Source organism: Nyctereutes procyonoides, unplaced genomic scaffold (assembly GCF_905146905.1).
Source record: "Nyctereutes procyonoides isolate TBG_1078 unplaced genomic scaffold, NYPRO_anot_genome, whole genome shotgun sequence".
In the NCBI taxonomy this organism is placed as follows: domain Eukaryota; kingdom Metazoa; phylum Chordata; class Mammalia; order Carnivora; family Canidae; genus Nyctereutes; species Nyctereutes procyonoides.
Window position 1 is genome coordinate 15371903 of NW_026575142.1, and position 21577 is coordinate 15393479.

Genomic DNA, 21577 nt, shown 5'->3' on the forward strand with positions numbered 1-21577 from the left:
CATTTTATAATATTATTCATGGATAATTTGGAGAAGTTTGATTCCCTGTTTAATATAAATCTTTCAGATGTTGACACATTTCATTATACATTATACATATTTAAAAGTCACCTTTGTAATATCACCACTATTCCCATCAGGAAAATCTCTAGGTATTGGGAAGCTATCAACTCATGGTGGTAGATACAACGTTTCAAAATTCTAATTTTGGCTTTAAAACACACAATTCATTTTTGGCAGCAAAAATTGTCACTTATTTTCCTTAAAGTGTAGGCTCATTTCATTCATTTTCTTTTAAGAGAGAGAGAGAGAGCAAGGGGTAGGGCAAAGGTGAGAGGGAGAAAAAGAATCTTAAGCAGGCTCCACATCCAGGGCAGAACCTGATGCAGAGCTTTATCCTGTGACTCTGAGATCATGACCTGAGCCAAAATCAAGAGTTGGACACTTAACCTGACCAAGCCACCCAGGCACCCCTCATTTTACTTACTTTTAAGATATACTGGATACCAAGTCTGAATAACTATAGTTTGTCTACAGTTGCTCTTTCAACTAAAAATAGCATTCCCTGGGGGGGAAAAAGCAGATAATTCCATTCACAATGCAAACAATCATACAGGTACTTTTCTACAAGTCAGTCATCGTACTTCAGAATGCAGCAGAAGTCCTTCATGCATGCCTTCCATTTTGTCACATAGAATATTAAACATTTATACTCAAGGGTCATTATTTTATAACATAATTTTTACTGTTTTATCAGGCACAGTCTTTAAGTGAATTAGATTTTTTAAAACAAAATGGTGAATTCTTGACCACCCACTGGATGGTGGTATGGAATCAATGACTGTTAGTACATTTTGGTGCCACTGTCTTGTTTCATACTAGGGTAGTTGCGCTCTGTTGCACCACCACTGTTTTTATACTATCAGTGCAAATGTCAATGCGGTAAAAAAGGCAAATAGCAGTATTATTATAGAAATAATTTTGACTTCATGAACCACCTGAAACAGTGACACCATTAACACAGTGAACACCATTAACACATTGATAATTATACTCCTAGAGATTACAGTGTTACTATAATTATGTTACTTCCTCAACTTGATACAGGCTACTTAGAATTAGTATTGTGAGGGGTACCTGGGTGGCACAGTTAGTTAAACGTCTAACTCTTGGTTTCAGTTCAGGTCATGATCTCAGAGTCCTAGGATTAAACTCAGTGTCAGCTCCCCACTCCACATGGAGTCTGCTTGGGACTCTCTCTCCCTCTGCCTCTGTTCCTCCCCACTGTGCTCTCTCTCTCTCTCTAAAAAAATAAATAAATCTTTAAATAAATAATGAATATTGTACCACATAATATAAAATGTAAGAAGATTACAATATCATTCTACTTATCCATTCAACGTGTGTTAGATTTTTGTCATAAAGTTTACTTCTGTGTATTTGTAAGTTCTGTAATTCATTGTTATTATTTCTGCTACGTATAGCTAGAAATTTTTTAAGAAATTGAGAAAAAGTATTAAAAGGCTGTCTTTTATAAGTTACCAGATATTTATCATTTTTGATCTCTTTATTCTACCCTATGGATTTGAGTCTCCATCTAGTACCATTTTTCTTTGGCCTGAAAAACTTTAAAATTTCTTGTATTACCAATTCTGCTGGTAACAAATTCTCTTAACTTTTGTTTATCTGAAAATGTTTTTATTTTTAAATTTTGAAAGATATTTTCACTGCATATAGAATCTACATTGATAGACTTTGTTCTTTCATTATTTTAAAGATGTCACTCATTTGTCTTCTGGCCTCCGTTGTTTCTAATGAGAAGTCAATTGATGTTTGCATTGCTTTTCCCCTCTCTATAATAGCTCTTTTTAAGATTTTTAAAAATCTTTGTTTTTTAGCAGTTTTCTGTGTAGGCATTATGCCTGGGATTTGCTTTCTGGATTTATTATTTTTTTTTAAATCAAATTTAGAAAATTTTTAGTCAGTCTTCAGGTTTTTTTCTTATTCATTCTGTCTCTTCTATTACTGGGACTTCAGCTTCTGTGTTTCTTAGACCCAATTGTTTTCATTCCATAAATTATGAAGACTTGTACTTTTTTTTTTCTTTACATTTTTTTCCTCTGTTTTCAGTTTGGATAATTTTTACACATTTAAGTCTTTTAAGTTCACTGACCTTTTCTTTCTATAGTGCCCATTAGCTATTAAACCTACCCAGTGAATTTTTCATTTCAGATATTATATGTGGGTTAGTTTTAGAATTTGTTTTAATGATTTCCATTTCTTTGCAGAGGTATCCCCATCTATTGATCCATTCTGTCCATCTTTTCCTTTAAATCTTTGAACATTTTTAAAAGCTATTTTAAAGTCCTTGTATACTTATTTTAACATTTGGGTTTTCTCAGTCTATACTTACTGGATACATTGTCTCTTGATTAGGGATCACATTTTCTACTTCTTCACATGCTAATAGTTTTGATTGTGTGGTGGACATTATGGATGATATTTTATATGGAATCTGGATTATGTTTTCTTACTTTAAAGGTGATTTTTTTCTGACAAGTGGTTGAATTACTGCCAAATCTTTTTGGTCAAGTGAGATATAATTTTTTAAAAATTTTTTATTTAAATTCAATCTAGGAAACATATAATGTATTATTAATTTCAGGGGTAGAATTTAGTAATTCATCTGTTGCATACAAAACCCAATGCACATTACAGCAAGTGGCCTCCTTAATGTTCATCACCCAGTTACCTCTCCTGCAGTCCTCCACCCTCAAGCCACTTTCAGTTTGTTTTAATATATTAAGAGTTTCTTTTCTTTTTTTTTTACATTTTATTTATTTAGTCATGAGAGACACAGAAAGAGAGGCAGAGACACAGGCAGAGGGAGAAGCAGGCTCCATGCAGAAGCCTGACATGGAACTCGATCCCAGGACTCCAGGATCACACCCTGGGCCAAAGGCAGGCGCTAAACTGCTGAGCCACCCAGGGATCACCATATACTAAGAGTTTCTTATGGTTTGCCTCCCTCTCTTTTCATCTTATTTTATTTTTTTTCCCTTCCCCTATTTTCATTTTGTTCCTTAAATTCTACATGAGTGAAATCATACGGTCATGACTGACTTATTTTACTTAATATAATACTCTCTAGTTCTATCCATATTATTGCAAATGGCAAGATTTAATTCTTTATGATGGCTGAGTAATATTCATATATATGAATATATGTGTATATATATGTGTGTATGTATATATGTATGTATACACACACCACATTTTCTTTATCCATTCATCTGTTGATCAACATGTGAGCTCTTGGGCTCTTTCCATAGTTTGGCTATTATAGATGTTGCTGCTATAAACATTGGGGTGCATGTCCCCCTTCAAATCACTATTTTTGTATCCTTCAGGTAAATTAAATACCTAGTAATGTAATCACTGGGTCATAGGGTAGTTCTATTTTTAAAGGTGAGATATAATTTTAGGTGTTGTTAGGGTGAGACTATTTTGATATTGTCCTGAACTAAATGTGGGTTTATTCCTATGGCATGGCATTTCTGGGATCTTAACTGAATAATGGAAGTGTTCAGAGAAGCTTCTCCACTCTGACTTAGCCAGAATTCCAATACCTCCAAAGCACTGTACTGCCTGTGTCCAGTCAGTTCTCTTTTTGCTATGTTCACCCGCAGAATCCTCTCTGTCATCAGGACCTGTGGACTTTGTCCTGTCACAGTGAATAGCCAGCACTAATTAAATAGTAAGAGAACTCTCTTGCAGACTTTAGGAGCCTGTCCCTTTGTCCAGCCCCCTTTTCTTCAGTATTCTACTGCAGAGTCTTATTACCTCAGCAACTCAGAACCCTAATTTCTGTATTCTCAGTTCACAAAAGTGCCACTCAGTGAGACAGCCATTCTCTGCACTACAGTATAGAACACATTCCCAACAGAAAACCAGGGTGAATGTGGGGACTGACCTTTTGTTTCTCTTTTTAAAGATCGTAGTCGTGTATAGTCTGAAGTGTAATCCGGTGCCTAAAAACAATTCCTTTCATATATTTTTTCCAGTTCTTTTCATTGTTTTTGGTAGGAGGATTAGCCCATTATGATGTCCTCTGTCATAGCCAAAATTACAAGTCATATTCAGCAGTTCTAAGTCATAATTATAAAGATTTTATAGCTGTATAGGAAAATGTTTGTATATATGTGTGTATATACATACAATACAAGAAGAGAGCTTGAAAAATTAAGAACTATTAATCTATTAGGATATTTAAATGAAAAGTAAAACTTTTTCTCTAAATTTATTATTATTATAACTATATAATAAATATGATTTTGTTCTGGAATTAAGGATTATTGAAATAATTTTAACCTGAAACTAATAACCTCCATTTTTTCCCTTTACCTAATATCTTTTTTTAAAGATTTATTTATTTATTTATTTTAAAGATTTTTATTTATTTACTCATGAGAGACACGCAGAGACACAGGCAGAGGGAGAAACAGGCTGCATGCAGGGAGCCCGACGTGGGACTTGATCCCGGGTCCCCAGGATCAGGCCCTGGGCTGAAGGCGGCGCTAAACCGCTGAGCCACCAGGCTGCCCAAAGATTTATTTATTTTTTAGAAAGAGAGAAAGAATATGCATGAGGGGCAGAAGGAGAGGAAGAGAGAGTCCCACGCACACTCCATGTTGAGCACAGAGCATGACACAGGCCTCAATCCTATGACCCTGAGAGCACAACCTGAGCCAAAACCAAGAGCTGGACACCCAACAGACTATGCCACTCAGGCACCCCACAAATATTTTAATTTTTTTAATTTTAATTTTTTTAAAGATTTTGTTTATTTGACAGAGATAGAGAGCACAAGCAAGGTGAGTGGCAAGCAGAGGGAGAGGGAGAAGCAACCCCCTCACTGAGCAGGGAGCAGGATGTGGGGCCTGATCCCAGAACCCCAGGATCATGACCTGAGCTGAAGGCAGATGTTTAACCAACTGAGCCACCCAGGTGCCACCCCCCACCAAAGCATATTTTATTTCTAATTCAGTAGCTACTTAAAATTTGTTAAGTTTGTCTTTAAATTTTGTTTTATAATGAGACTTTTATATACACAGTAAATGACAAAGACAGAAAAACATTCTATCCACATAGCTTGCACTGAGTGCTTTAGTTTATTTGTGACTATTAAAAATTATAGTAGTGTGGCATCACATTCAGCAGAATTTTCAGTAGGTAAGATCCTTAAAAATGTTAGTACCCAAGCTAAACAATTGGAGTCTGTGTGTATGTGTGTGTTTTAACTGTTCCAAACCAAATCAAATGTACAATTATTTAGACTGTTGCTACAATCAACTTAGCAATGAATCCTCATTCAGTTATACTTTACATATAGAAGGAATAGAAAACACATATGCACATTCACAAACTCTGGTCCTAAGACTTACGACTACTACAAGATTATAAGACAAATTCTACCAGCCATGTTGTAAAAACTTCTTACTCAAAATCCTATCTTTTATTTTTGAGATTTCTTTTTTCTCAAATTGAAGTTTTCAGGAAAAATATTAAAGTATATTTTGTACTTTTTGCCCAATTTTCTTTTTTAAGAAAATGTATCTTCTTTTTTATTGTAAGAATTGCTGGATTTTCCCTTAAGAAGGATGATATAAGGTCTTAATGACCATTGTTATATATATATGTCTTAAACATATAGTATAGTTTTTTTGTAAGAATATATATATATATATATATATATTTTTTTTTTTTTTTAGTTACCTCTAGTTGAGGGATGCCTGGGTGGCTCAGTTACGTGACCAACTTGATTTTGGCTCAAGTCATCATCTCAGAGTTGTGACATCAATACCCACATCAGGCTCCATGCTGAGCACAGAGTCTGCTTAAGATTCTCTCTCCCTGGGATCCCTGGGTGGCTCAGCGGTTTAGCGCCTGCTTCTGGCCCAGGGTGTGATCCTGGAGTCCTGGGTTCAAGTCCCACATCAGGCTCCCTGCATGGGGCCTGTTTCTCCCTCTGCCTGTGTGTGTCTCTGCCTCTGTCTGTGTGTCTCTCATGAATAAATAAATAAAATCTTAAAAAAAAAAATTCTCTCTCCCTCTGCCCCTCTCTCCTTACCCCTAAAAAGAATTACCTCTGTTTGAAGCAGCTTTACAACATTAAGGAAATTTTAAGACCATTATCTCTTAGTTCCACTAATCTAACATACTTTTGTTTCACCCAATGTCTCTATAATTTTATTTAGTTGTGGTTACGTATATAATTTAGTTAGGATACATATATAATTTTAGGATCTGCTGTTTTAACCTCATGTTGTTTTATACACATTTTCCATGTTGCCACATAAACGTCATATTTATCATTTTAAATATCTGCATAATACTCCTTTAAGTTACCATAATTTTTTCATTACCTTATCACTGAGATTGTTTCCATTTTTTTGCTATTATATTTGGTCTTCTGGCAAACACAATTTTACAGGTACTTCTCTATACAGAACTTCTCTATTCTTTTGAGTTACTTCATTACAATCAATTCCCAGAAGCACAGCTCATAGGTCAAACTGTATGAACCATTTTTTTCCTTCGGTGGTAATGGTAGTGGTTGTTAAATACCTGATTACTTCAGTTTGTTAGTTATTTGTCTCTATACTTAAATTCTATTGAAATGGTATTTATTACTTATAAACCCAAATGAAAAAAAAAACCCAAATGATTCTTATTGCTGTCTGTTGTTTTGTATATGTGATTCAGACTCTTTTAATATAAAAAAATGCCGTAAAGCAAGTCTGAAGGAAGTCCCCATAAATAATAAATACAGTAGGAATGTTTTATAGATATCTGTGGGGATTCCATAACTATACAGTGGAAAATCTGTTCTGCAGGGGCTTAGGGTATAATATTGCCCTTCACTTAGTAGTTAAGAAAATGAAGCAACATAAAGAACAGTGTAGGGAAGTTAGAGCAATTTAAGAAATAACTAAATCTATTAAATACTCAGGAAGAAGCAAGTTAAATTAATAGTTTAAAATAAATGCTCAAAGCTAAAGACCATATATACTCTTATTGTCTCAGAGCTTGATTTTTTTTTTACAGAGAAATGGATTGTTCTATTTTCTTTCTTATATGCTATAGAAATTTATAGATGAGAAACTTGTACCCAGCCTTAGTAATCCTATTTTTCAATAAATTACTTGTTGCCTTTAATATTATAACTATCATTTAATAATACTCTATATGTATTTACATATATAGAGTATAAAATATAATTGCCAGCTCCAAGTTATGAGATTGCTCACATATATTAAAATAAGTCAAAACAAAAATCTGGGCTTTTTAAAAGATTTTTGTTTATTTGAGGGTGCCTAAGCAGCTCAATTGGTTAAGCATCTGTCTTCTGCTCAGGTCATGATCCTGGGATCCTAGGATTGAGTCCCACATTGGGCTCCCTGCTCAGTGAGAAGCCTACTTCTCCCTCTCCCTCAACCTGCCACTCCCCCTGCTTGTGCTCATTCTCTGTCAAATTAATAAATACAATTTAAAATATATATATATATATATTTTATTTATTTAAGAGAGAGAGAACATGAGCCATAGGGAGGGGGGTGCCAAAGGAGAGGCAGACTCCTCACTGAGCAGAAAGTCCAACTGGGAGGCTCAATTTCAGGACCTTAACTAAGATCATGACCTAAACTGAAGGCAGTCACTGAACCAGCTAAGCCACCAGGTGCTCCTAGAAATCTATTCTAATTTCATTCATTAAAGCAAGTGGACAAAACTGCCTAATGGTTATTTGGGCTATGAATGATTCAGTTCTATTTTAAATAATGGTAGTTAGAGTTTGGAACTCTGCCTTTTTTTTTTTTTTAAACATTATCATTGACTTTTCCTGAGAATTTCAGTATACCAATTTTGATCTTTCTTAAAGGAAGGCAGTTTCTCACCTTTCGGTGGTATATTTATAGTCAGGTCACTGGAACATACCCTCTCATATCTGATTACATAAACATGACTCAAAATAGTACCAAGCTTATCATCATTCCACCCAAAGCAACTCCTTATTCTGTCTTGGTTATCCACCCCCACCTCCACTTTCCTTGATACTCAGTTTTAAAACCTTAGAATCGTTTTTTAATCTATTCTTCATCTCCCAGCAGCTAGTTAACCTCTAAGTCACAGCTACAGTTTTTGTCACAGTGTCTTCCCTTCTGCTCAGCCTTTCTGTTTGCTGTCACCACCATTTTAGTCCTGGGACTCATTACTCCTAGACCACTGCAACAGATTTCTCATTAGTCTCTCTTACACCAGTCCTTCCACCACTTCATTTTATCTTACATATTACTAAACTGTTCACACCTAAGGTCATTTGAAATCTGACTATTACCCACTTGTCAACTTCATCTGCAGTTACCCAAAAAAAAAAAAACAATAACCAAAATGAATATTTTGTAGTTTCCTGTATATGCTGTCCATATTCCCAGCCTGAGTTTGAATTCTGATTCTGTCATTTAATGGCTATGCGACCTTAAGTAAGTTACTAAATTTCCGTTTCCTCTTACATAAGTGGAGCATGACTTTAACCCCCTCATAGGGTTTTTGAAAGGACTAAATAAGACATATATGTATGTAATATGATTGGCACAAAGCCTAGTAACACACAAATAATAGTAATTATCATTATGATAATTATGATCATACTAAATGCTCAGTTAATGTTTACCAGCCACCATTATGGTGCATGTCAAGAATTTGATATTTCATCCTTTTTTCATCAGGGAGATAGCTGTTAAGAATGATGTTAGAAATTTTTCTTACAGTTATCAATAGGCTACATGGAACTTGAGTTTTGGAATTGTGGCTTTGTTGTTTAGAAAATTGGTCTAGGGATGCCTAGGTGGCTCAGCAGTTTAGCTCCTGCCTTCAGTCTAGGACATGATCCTGGAGTCCCAGGATCGAGTTCCACATCAGGCTCCCTGCATGGAGCCTGGTTCTCCCTCTGCCTGTGTCTCTGCCTCTGTGTGTGTATGTGTGTGTCTCTCATGAATAAATCGATAAAATATTTTTAAAAAGAAAAAAGAGAAAGAAAATTGGTCTATTCCAGGAAATTACATCATTCATTTATAGTCTGACCTATTGCAAAAAAGGAAATACAAATTTTGTAAAAGCAAACCTTCAAAGCCCCATCTAATTTGTATAAAGATGTTGCTTCTATTCTGTGAAGACATTTTAGCAGCAGAAAATAATATCTTCTCACAGAGGAAATATAAATTCTGAAACTGAAAATACTTACAGAAGGTGTCAGATCTTGAAAAGTTGACCTTCTTAAATACTATATCAACTATTCTATCATTTAAATGTTAAGAATCCATTACATGATGAGATGAGCACTGGGTGTTGTTATACTGTATGTTGGAAAATGAATTTAAATCAAATATATTTATTTTTTATTTTTTTCTATAAAATATATTTTAAAAAAGAACCCATTTACAGAAATTAAGGCAATTAATAGGAAAATCCAAAGTTACTTAAAGGACTGAGGGTATGAAATATTTTATTTATTTTTGTATTTATTTATTTTTAAAGATTATATTTATTTATTAGAGACACACAGAGAGAGAGAGAGACAGAGGCAGAGACACAGGCAGAGGGAGAAGCAGGCTCTGTGCAGGGAGCCTGATGTGGGACTCAATTCTGGTTCTCCAGGATCATGCCCCGGGCTGAAGGTGGTGCTAAACCGCTAAGCCACCAGAGCTGCCCAGTATGAAATATTTTAAAACATATCTATTTGACAGCAAAGTATTAGAATATAAGTATTGTAAAAGGAGATTAAAAACTATTTAAAAATTCCATATTCATAAATGAACAAAAAGGCAAATAAATTTAGCCTTAGAGTAAAATAGAATAAACCATACTACCATCCAAATAATCATGCACTATAGTGTTCCTGGGACATTACTTCAGCATCCATTTGCAAAAGGTTATTGGAACTTATAGCACAGCCAGATTTTAATAGAAGAACTGTAGGAGTTCCAGGGTTGTACCAGCACTATCAGAAGAAACATCTGACACAAAATATATTCATTCAGCATGGAATTAGTTTGTATCATTTGCCTTTGATTATTTTAGAATGAAAGATGTATCCCTCGTCACCCTTGTTCTGCCTTAATTATGAAGCAGGTTTTACAACCTTTTCATTTTTTGATAGGGATCACATGCAATGGTCCGATGAAGAAGAAGCAGCAGCCAGAAAAAAAGTAGAGGAAAACTCAGCCGTTCGAGTCCTTCTGGAAGAACAAGGTAGGTAACTACATGTTGGAGCTTCTGATAGTTCTGGAGACTTCCACTGATTCAGTTCACATGTTGTCCCCCTAATTGTGTCATTGCTTTGGAGAGTAATTAGCATCTACCTATGCCAATCCACTTGTTCCATTTGGGAGAATTCCACTATTCTAGTATAGTGGAACCAAAGTTAGTGAAATAAATTATGTATTGACTCTTTATTGGCTTTTTTGGTAATCATAGTATTATTTTTCTGGGAGTTACTACAAGGAAATTTTAAAATTTCCCTCTTACTATGCATCTTTTAGTATGCTATTGTGCATTGTGCTGGCCAGGAATGTTTAACAAATTCAGATACTTTGAGCAAAAATGGTAAAGTAATATCAAAATGTTGTGGCCTTTTAGGATAAACATCAAGTTTCATAAGGATTCAAGGTACTTTTCTTGGAACCCTTTTGTTATTCAGGGTTTAATTGAGGTAAGACTTTGTCAACCTTCAAAGCTGGCTTCTAAAAAATAGTAGCTAATGCTACTATCACAAAAACAGAAAATAATAAGCATTGGTGAGGATGTGGAGAAATGAACACTTAGGCACTGTGGAATTGGTAAAGTTGTAAAATGGTACAACCTCTATGGAAAACAGTATGAAAGTTCCTCAGAAAATTTAAATGCAACGACCATACGATCTAGCAATTCCACCTCTAGATATATAGCCAAAAGAACTTAAAACAGGGTATTGCGGATGCCTGGGTGGCTCAGCAGTTGAGCATCTGGACATGATCCCAGGTCTGGGGATTGAGTCCCACATCAGGCTCCCTGCAAGGAGCCTGCTTCTCCCTCTGCCTGTGTCTCTGCCTCTCTCTTTCTGTGTCTCTCATAAATAAATAAATTAAATAAGAAAATAGGGTCTTAAAGATTCACACACCCATTTTCATAGCAACACTAGTCACATTAGGCAAAAGGCAGAAGCAACCCAGATGTGCATCAACAGATAAATGGATAAACAAAAGGTAGTATATACACACAGTGGAGTATCACTCAGCCTTAAAAAGAAAGAAAATCCTGTCACATTCTACAACATGGATGAACCTTGAGAATATTATGCTAAAGGAAATAAGCCAGTCACAAAAAAAGGCAAAAACTATATGATTCCACTTATACGAGGTATCTAAAGTAGTCAGATTCATAGAAACAGAAAGTAGAATGGTGGTTACCAGAGGCTGGGAGGAGGAGGAAACCCAGAGTTGTTGTTTAACAGAGAATTTCAGATTTGCAAATTGAAAAAGTTCTGAACATCTGTTTCACAACAAAGTGAATGTACTTAGCACTACTGGATTGTATGCTAAAAAATGGTTAAGATGCAAAATTTTATATTATGTGTTTTTTACGACTTTTTTTTTTTAAGCAAACTAAAAGAAATTTGGTCTGTGTCCTTCTGACTGTATGGCTAGGAACCCATATACACTTTGACCAACACATAAACTCTTGAGATAAGCTGTTCTACATTGGTTTTTTGTTTTGTTTTGTTTTTAATGATTTCTCCCTCAAAACAAGTTGGTTCTTTTTTCTTTTAAAAAAAGAAAAAGTTTATTGAAGTACCAAACACACACAGAAATTTTCACAACTCCTAAATGAATTGTCACAAAACTCCATGAGTTTTCCCAACATCAACATCAAGAAACAGAATATTACCATTAACCCAGAAACTTCCTCATTTTCTGTCCCAATAACAGTACTTCCCCCCAACCTCTCTGACCCCACAAAGAGCAACTACTATTCTGACTTCTAATACCCTAGGTTAGTTTTACCAGAAGAGCTTGGTTCTGATCCTCATGATTTCTCAATCATTCTTGTAGCAATATCAGTGTACCTATTAGATAGAGCAGGTGTTGGTGAGGGTTAGGGATAGGGTAAGGGCTAGGAGCCAAATCCAACCTACTGTCTGTTTTTATAAATAAAGTTTCATGGGAACATAGACATACTCAGTTTGTTTATATATTGTCTATTGCTGCTCTTGAGCTCTATCTACACAGTTGAGTAGTGATTAACAGTGATCATACGCAGACCACAAAGACTACTTACTATCTGGCCCTTAACAGAAAAGTTTGCCAACCCTTGAGATTTTGTTTGCAGATTGATCCTATGTTCTGAAACTCCCTAGGGAAAGATGTTTGAATTCCTCTGTGCAAACTAAGCAGAGTGAAAATTGCTAATCTCAGGGTGGCTCAGTTGGTTAAGTGTCTGTGTTGTGATCTCAGAGTCCTGGGATCAAGCCCCATGTCAGGCTTCCTGCTCCGCTGGGAGCCTGCTTCTCCCTCTCCTTTCCGCTCATGTTCTTTCTCTATCTCTGTTGTTATCTCTGTATCTCTCAAATAAATAAATAACATATTTTTTAAAAAAAATCATTAATCTCACTGGCAGTTAACTGTTATTCTAATGACTTTGTCTACAGTTGTAGCTAAGGCTTGAAGCAAAGGTAGCTATGGACACTAAACTAATAAGACAGCTCTTAGGCACTGAAGAGAGCGCTTCTGTCTTTCTTATCCTCTGCCACCATTGATGACTTACTTTATCCTCTAACATTGTTGCTATTCATTAGAGCTTATTCTCCTTCCTTATCCTAAGCATGAATGTGTCCTGGAGAGTAGACAGGAAAGAAGAGCACCTGACCCACAATGGAACCATTCTATTTTTATGAGCTCCAGCCATGCAGTTCCAGAAAGGGATATGGCCAGGGAGTGTTGGGGTTGGATTTGAGGGTGCATACCAGTGGCAATTCTGCTTACAAATCAGCCAACATCACATTCCTTTGTAGGAACTCTGTCACACTGTTTCTGAGGAAGTATAATTTTGCTTCTTTGCCAGCAGCTGCACAGACATATTTTCCACATTACTCAAGCTTCTGCTAGTGGCCACCTGGATGTGACAGAGAACGTCAAGCCTAAACAGAATTAAAAGTTATCAGTCATCTTAATTCGTTTCCAGGAAGTTAAAAATTATCTACAGTATATTTCCTGATACGAAAAACCAAGGATTTTTTTCATGCTCTCTTGAATATTTGTTTAGGACACAAATAGATGAGCAGTGCTGATAATGTTCACTTAGAGTGCTCTGTACAAGGCTGCCTATTTTGGCCTATTTATGTTAACAATGAACTTGAGTGAAGCTAATGAGAAGGTTATTTTAGGGCCTTGGAAACCGCAGTAAAGGAAAATGACAATTCCCACAGAACCATAGTGTGACTGAAATAGAAAGGTGGTGACTGGCCTCTCTCTATAGAAGCAGGAAAAGCAGGCTGGCGAGGACTGATGATAACTGCTTTGAAGCATTTGGTTTGCTTATTAGCATCTCCAGTCTCTTTCTAAGCAAGTTTTCTGGCTGCTGTGGAGATGCAGAACTCAAGACTCCATTTTTTTTTTTTTTAAGATTTTATTTATTTACTCATGAGAGACACAGAGAGAGAGAGATGCATAGACACAGGCAGAGGGAGAAGCAGGCTCCATGCAGGGAGCCTGAGGTGGGACTCCCTCCCCGGTCTCCTGGATCACATTCTGGGCTGCAGGCGGCGCTAAACCACTGCACCACCGGGGCTGTCCTCAAGACTCTTTTAAAATGGCTCAAAGTTGGGGATCCCTGGTGGCTCAGTGGTTTAGCACCTGCCTTCATCAAGTCCCACCTCAGGCTCCCTGCATAGAGCCTGCTTCTCCCGCTGCCTGGGTCTCTGCCTCTCTCTCCCTCTCTCTGTGTCTCTCATGAATAAATAAATAAAATGTTAAAAAATAAAATAAAATAAAATGGCTTAATGTGCTGGAGGTTTCTGCTGGGTCCCCACCCCACCCTGGAGCACGACTCAGTGTATGGACTTCACACATGCCACAAGCCCAAGGAGAGGACCACACAACGAGGGTGACTGTGTGATCACATTTAAGCACAGTTGCATAGAGCAGCAACTGAGGCTGCTGTGAGGATGGCGTTGAGTGAGAGGACATTACAGTGAGAGTCAATAACCTTCTTAGCCACCCAGCCAGGCTCCACCAGGGATCATAGACTTGTAGATTGCAGAAGCCCTAGGTGAGGCTTCTGATGTGATATTTAGCATCTCTGAAGAATACAGGTCAAGGCGAATGGATCAGTTTAAAAGCTCTACTCAGAAAACATTGTGAAAACCCAAAGGAGGCTCTGACCCGGTTCTTCTCCTGTGCCTCTGTCCTGAGTCTCTGACAAAGCTCGTTTTTTCCCATCATAAAGTATTCCATTTGCAGATCGTTATACGGCATAAATGATGTCTATTGATCTTATCTCACTGATTTTAATGCCCTGGGAGGAAATACTGGTTGTTCTCCCATGCTGGCCTACTCTCTAGCACACTTCTTTTGGTCTCTGTGTGTGTCACTCTCTCCTGTCACTCCCTTTTCTCATTTCTCACCTATTGTCTCAGATGCGGTGAGAACTGAAGTCAGGAAACACCCTCACAGTTCTGAAAATAAGAGCTTAAGCATCACAAACAATATAATCTTTTGCTGTGAGTTGGTTGACTTTTCATTTCTATGATTAAAATATATAACATCCAAGCTCTCATTAGCAGTTTTTCTTTCACTTAGATGCCGAGATTAATAATTTTAATTCTACATTTCCTTTTGGTAATTTCTTTTAAATTTTATGATAGCTCTTATTTCTTTTAAAAGCAGGTTAATTCAGAGAAATAAGGCAAATACATTTGGCAGTTTTTGAGTTAACACGATTATATTTTACAATTTCCTAAAAAACATCTCCGGGGTGTTATATCTCAGCTGGTAATTTAGAAAATGTAATGGGTTTTTAAAACTTAATAACAAAAGCAGCTGCTATTTTTACTTCAAAATATTCTTCCAAATAATTACCTATCTAGGGTGAGTTATCTATGTCCAGCAAAATAGTAAGAAAATTCCACTATACCTTACCTTGTGAATTCCTTTACCACTTGAAAGTGTCCTATGTGGAGAAAAAAAAAAAAATAGAGTAGTTGAAAATTTTGTGTGCTGATAATTTAGAGTACTTGTTTTTACGTCAACTTTGGTTTAAGATTTCATGCAGTGCTGTTAGAAATATACTTTTCACTGGGCACCTGGCTGGCTCAGTCAGTAGAGTGTGCAACTCTTTATCTTAGGGTTTTAAGTTCAAACCCCATGTTGAGTGTAGAGATTACTTAAAAATAAAATCATAAATATATATATATATATATATAAATATATACATGCTATATATATTTTTCATAAGAGTTTTTCTTTTTTTTAAGGTTGTATTTAATGATTTAGTTTATTTTTTTTATTTTTTTTTTTTATTTATGATAGTCACAGAGAGAGAGAGAGAGAGAGGCAGAGACATAGGCAGAGGGAGAAGCAGGCTCCATGCACCGGGAGCCCGACGTGAGATTCGATCCCGGGTCTCCAGGACCGCGCCCTGGGCCAAAGGCAGGCGCTAAACCGCTGCGCCACCCAGGGATCCCTAATGATTTAGTTTAGATAGAGATTGAGAACACATAGGTGCAGGAGACTGAGCAGAGAGGAGTGGAAGGGGAAGGGGGGAGGGAGGGGAAAGAATGCCAAAGAGATTCCATGCTGAACTCAAGGTAGCAGGGGGTTCAATCTCATGGCCCTGAGATCATGACCCAAGTGAAACCAAGAGTTGGATGCTTAACCAACTGAGCTACCCAGGTGCCCTAAGAGGTTTTTTTTTAACTAGGCAATGAACTTTTATCAGTGATATGTGGAAATTTCCAACTTTGAGAGCTCAGGTGTTTGCATAATTGATGCAAAAATAACTCTAAATTGCTTTTTGTGGGACATCTGGGTGGCTCAGTGTTGAGCAATCTGCCTTTGGTTCAGGTCCTGATGCAGGGGTCCTGGGATTGAGTCCCACATCAGGCTCCCCACAGGGAGCCTGCTTCTCCCTCCGCCTAAGTCTCTGCCTTTCTCTGTATGTCTCTCATGAATAAATAAATAAAGTGTTTAAAAATAAATAAATAAATAAATAAATAAATAAATAAATAAATAAATGAATTGCTTTTTGTTATGTTTTAACAGGATAATTTAAATAATTAATATTAATCACATATGGCAGATACATAAATGGTTTAATTCAATTTCTTAGTTGTGATATTCAGTGTGATTCAGGGTGAATTCTGAATATTTAAATATAGTTAGTATGTCATATTCTTTCTTCCCCTCAGCAGTATTAAATTTAAGAAGTGAATAATTGAGAATTTGCTTTATCTGTCTGTGGTTAAACACATCGCTACATCCCTTTTACTGCCATTGGTGTAGAAAAATTGACTCTGAATCCAGAGCCTAGAAAAACGAAAGGAGAAAACTGCTTCTCCAAGAAAAATTGATCATTAATATGCCTGTTTAGAAAATCAGTTGGTTAAAAAAAAAAATTAGTTGGTTGTACCTGGCTGGCTCAGTTGGTAGAGCATGTAATTCTTGATCACAGGGTCATGGATTTGAACCCCATGTTGGGGGTAGAATTTATTTTTAAATAAACAAGCAAATAAATAAATAAATAAATAAATAAATAAATAAATAAATAAATAAATAAATAAATAGAAAATAATTTGGACGAGATTAATACAGGGCACATTTCTCCACACTAAATATTTGACTTTACTAGCCTGAACTTGAGATGAGCTAACAGCTGGTTGAAACTAAATTTTTCACTCATGGTTAGGAAAATAGCTCTTCTACTTCCTGTTATCACAGATACCTTCAAAGTTCAGGAAATTAACTCATATGCTGGAGGTGTTTACCTTGTCTCATAACTATAACTGTGAGTTTGATTGAGCTTCTGTGGTGTCCCAGAAGCTGTCACATGTTATTGGGAACTATGAGTTGCCACCATTGATTGAGATAACTGCTGAAAGCACAACTTGAAAAGCAAAGAACAAGCAAGCAAGTTCCAGCCGATTAGCCTTTACCCTAGCCCATGCTGGGTGCTGTTTCTGTTTTGTTTCTATCCCACAAACCCATCTGTTCTTTCTCTCTCTCTCTCTTTTTTTAAGATTTTATTTAATTATTCATGAGAGGCACACAGAGAGAGGCAGAGACACAGATAGAGGGAGAAGCAGGCTTCTCACAGGGATTCGATCCTTGGGCCTGGGATCAATCACACCCTGAGTTGAAGGCAAATGCTCAACTCCTGAGCCACCCAGGAATCCCCCGATCTGTTCTCATAGAGCATTTTATGTTTACATTGTTCATCATAATTTCATCATATAATCTTTCATGGTTTATATTTTCTGTAAATCAAATGGTATTTAATTCTGTATTTCTGATCTGTTTTTATGAAGGTTCACTCCAATCAGCATTATTTGTACAATTTAATTATACTGATTATGTCATACTGGGGTTTTAATTTCAATTTGATGCTTCATAATGAAAGTACAACATCAGAAAAATAGGTTTTTAAGGTTTTTTTTTTTTTTTCTTTTCATAATTTCTACACCCACTCTGGGGTTCAAACTCACAAATCTGAGATCAAGAGTCACATGTTCTTCTAGCCAAACCAGCCAGGCAACCTGAGAGCATGAGCTTTGAAGTTCAGGTCCTGGCTATAGTAGGTAACATCGGAAAATTTTCTATCCCCTCTGACCTTGAATTTCTTTGTAAATTGAAATAATAATATGTCTAAATGGGGAAAAAATTCAAATAAAGCATTTGACATAGTGCCTGGTCATAATAAACACAGTATGTGTTATTGTTGATATGGGTATGATGATTTATGGTATTTTTCTCTTAATTCCTGAAGAGTGGGATGTACTTGAAAAAGGCTTAGAAGTGTACATGTTAGCAGCCCTTGATCATGCTTTTCTCTTAGTAATCAAATCCTTTTTAAAGATTGCACAATCCAGGGTCGAATTTAGATGCTTAATATATTTGGAATCTGAGCCAGATTTCAGTTACCTTGCTACAGATTCATCTTCTTTATAAGCTATAGAAATTAAAACAGTAGTAGTACAGGCTTATATTTAAGATAGCAACCTGATCCAAGATATTGTAGTTTGTAGAACTGGCAATGTTTAATGTTCTCCATAAATTCATGGGGCTTAATAAGAAATTACATAGACTTTTTAGACCTTGAACATAGAGATACCCAAATTCAACCCCTCATCAACTGAGAAAACTTTGTAGACAAGTTGAATGAAGCATTCAACTAAGATTCTGTTTTTGTGTATAAGATACAGATAAACCTTTTCAAAAGAAGGAACTACTTAATAATCATTACATTGTTACCATCACTCTAAATTTTCATCTGATTGTTATAAATCAGTATAAAATAAATTTTAGAACGGCAATCAGTATATAGATCAATCTGTGTGAATGTCTTCTGTTAATATCATTGTCCTTTAAATTTTAATTGCCACGAAAAATTACTATGTTTTGACCTGAGTGGCTTGCTTGGTCACTCCTATGTTGTTGGTTTTTGAGCTATTTCCTACTTCTTCCTATTTTAAATAGCACTACTGTGAACATCTTCCCCCCAGTTAATTCCTAGGAGAATATTTCCACAAATTAATCAAGGTTTAATACTATATTCTAGTTACTGATAGGTTAAAACTCACTTCACAGCTTGGTATTGAAAACTCAGATACTATAGATTTGATTAAATGTATGTCTTCTTAGGTGGTTGCTTTTTATTAAACAGAAAAAAAAATTTTTTACCAGCATAGAGTGAGTTAACAAAGAGGGTTTTTAAGGTAAAAGGAAAAGGGTGTAAGAAAACCCTGGGGAAATTTGATAGTGTCCTAAATTCCTCCTGAATCTGATTTTAGAATGTTGTTTTATTTTCTCACACAGTTTATCAGGTACACTCCAGTTCTTAAAAGTAGAGATAGAACTATTTTAAAGATAATATGTAACATTTTTAGATTAACCATAAATGGGCTTCTTTCCATTAGTGCAGATGTGAGCATGTTTTGGACTTCAACATCACATAATTCTTTTGTTACAGAGGTCTACTTTCATTTCTCAGACCTTAAATACGGATGGGAGTTTCTGTCTTTATAGCAGTCCTGCTGCCAGATACAATTCAGCCTTGATGGGAAGGAAGTTTTGTGGCCAGATGGGTGGAGATCCATGTACAAGGCCATAAAGATAAAAATGGAAAGAAAAGGAAAACTATACAAGATTCTGTAACAAAGATGAACCTGACTACAGGCAACTGCTTGTTCTGAGAGTCAGGGCTTCTTTAAAATTAGGAAAGAAATGAGTCCATTGTTTTTATTCGTAATTTAGTTTATTTGGGGGATAGTAATTTCATATAGATCAAAATTCAAGTAATTCTTTTATAAACTCTGGCCCCCAGACACCCAGTTGCCCTTTTTGGACAACTAGAGGCAGCCAGTATTACTAATTACATGATTTTCCTTCCAGAAATATTCTGCACATATACATGTAAATATGTATGTACATGCATTATGTTTCTGTATATGCACACGTGTTCTTTATCTTTTTTCCCCTAACAAATGGTTGTGTCATAGACACCCAACATAATCTTGGAAATTGTATCAATAGAAGGTCTCTTTTAATCTTTATTGTTGTTGTTGTTTATAGTTTTTTTTTTTTAAGATTTTATTTATTCATGAGAAAGACACAGAAAGAGAGGCAGAGACACAGGCAGAGGGAGAAGCAGGCTCCATACAGGGAGCCCGATGTAGGACTTGATCCTGGGACTCCAGGATCACGCCATGGGGCTGAAGGCAGCGCTCAATGGCTGAGCCACCCAGGCATCCCATAGATTTTATTTGTTTATTTGAGAAAAAGAAAGAGAGAGAAAAGGAGAGACAGCATGAGCTGGGGGAGGGGCAGAAAGAGAAGCAGACTTCCCGCTGAGCAAGGAGACTCAATCCCGGGACCCCAGGATCATGACCCAAGCCAAAAACAGATGCTCAACTGACTGAACTACCCAGGCACCCCTTTTTTATTCTTTTTTTTTTTAAGATTTTATTTATTCATGGGAGACACAGAGAGAGAGGCAGACACAGGCAGAGGGAGAGGGAGAAGCAGGCTCCATGCAGGGAGACCCATGTGGGACTCGATCCTGGGTCCCCAGGATCACGCACCTGTCTGAAGGCGGCACTAAACGCTGGGCCACCGGGGCTGCCCCCTTTTTTATTCTTTGAAAGCACTTTAAAAATGTCTTGTGCTGGGGCACCTGGGTAGCTTAGTCAGTTAAGTGTATGGTTCCAGCTCAGGTCATGATCTCAGGGTCCTGGGATTAAGCCCCACATTGGGCTTGGGCTCTTTGCTTAGTGGTTAGTTGGCTTCTCCCTCTCCCTCTGTGCTTGTGCTCTCTTTTTCTCTCTCTCTTTCACTCTCTCTCTCAAATAAATAAATAAAAGCTTTTTAAAAATGTGTCTATATTGAGTGAGAGTAATTCTTAACCCAGGGATCAAGTATACACAGTAGTGTCTAAGAAATGTCTGTTGAGTGAAGGAGTGAGTGAGTTATTTTATTAATTTAAGGTACAAATAAAGAAAGGGAAAAAGCTAAGAATTGTCTGAAGTTGAGACTGTTGACCTAACCCTCACTCTGGGACCAAGGGAAATCTAAGGGGTAACATCATAAAAGGCAATTTCTTTTAAAAAGGCATATCTCTTTAAGACTTCATATTAGATGTGTCAATAGGAAGAGATTCCCCTGGAGGTGGGGGAAGAATGGAATGGCCCCTGGATTCCAGGAGTCCTGGCTCTGTTGTGACTGGCTCTGGGACCTGGAACAAGTGGGTTCATATCTCTGTGCTGTCCTTTGTTCAAATGCAAAACAAGGGAGTTGGAGTAGATTATTTCAATGGGCTGTTCTCGTTCTAAGATTATGTCATTTATAATTCTGCAGTTTCCTGTCTATTTACCCATTTGCACAAGATATTTGTCATGTTGAAACCACATTTATAGAGAAATTTAAAAATGAGGTATCATTCCCTATAGATTATTGGTAAAAATGTGATTATTAAGAATCTAGGATTTAGATTATAGAAAAGTAGTTTGCAATGATTATACTCCTCACAAAAATTTATTGGCCAAACTATTAAGACATTTATGGGGATAGAACTTAATACCCCACATATTGACACATTTTGAGAGAATCAGTACTCTGTAATTTTAACCTGTAAGAACAAAAAAAAATCAGATAAAAATTATAATATTAAAATTATTCAATAGTAAATGTAATTGTTATAAATGATAATGTCTGTAATATATTTAACAGTATTTAATAAATATAGTTATTAAAATAGTAACTAACAATAAACGTAA

At 36.3% G+C, this 21577-nt stretch overlaps 1 protein-coding gene across 9 annotated transcripts in view; it reads left to right on the forward strand.

Annotated features, from left to right (window-relative positions):
* Positions 1-21577, forward strand: part of METTL8 (methyltransferase 8, methylcytidine) — an 87935-nt gene that overhangs the window by 49478 nt on the left and 16880 nt on the right. For all 9 annotated transcript variants that reach the window (XR_008662135.1, XR_008662136.1, XM_055307906.1 and 6 more), the window contains one exon: positions 10217-10308. Coding sequence is in view for 7 of the 9 variants with exons in the window: in XM_055307906.1 (XP_055163881.1) it covers positions 10217-10308 (92 nt within the window). In the remaining 2 variants the exon portion in view is untranslated. The remainder of the gene's footprint in view (positions 1-10216; positions 10309-21577) is intronic.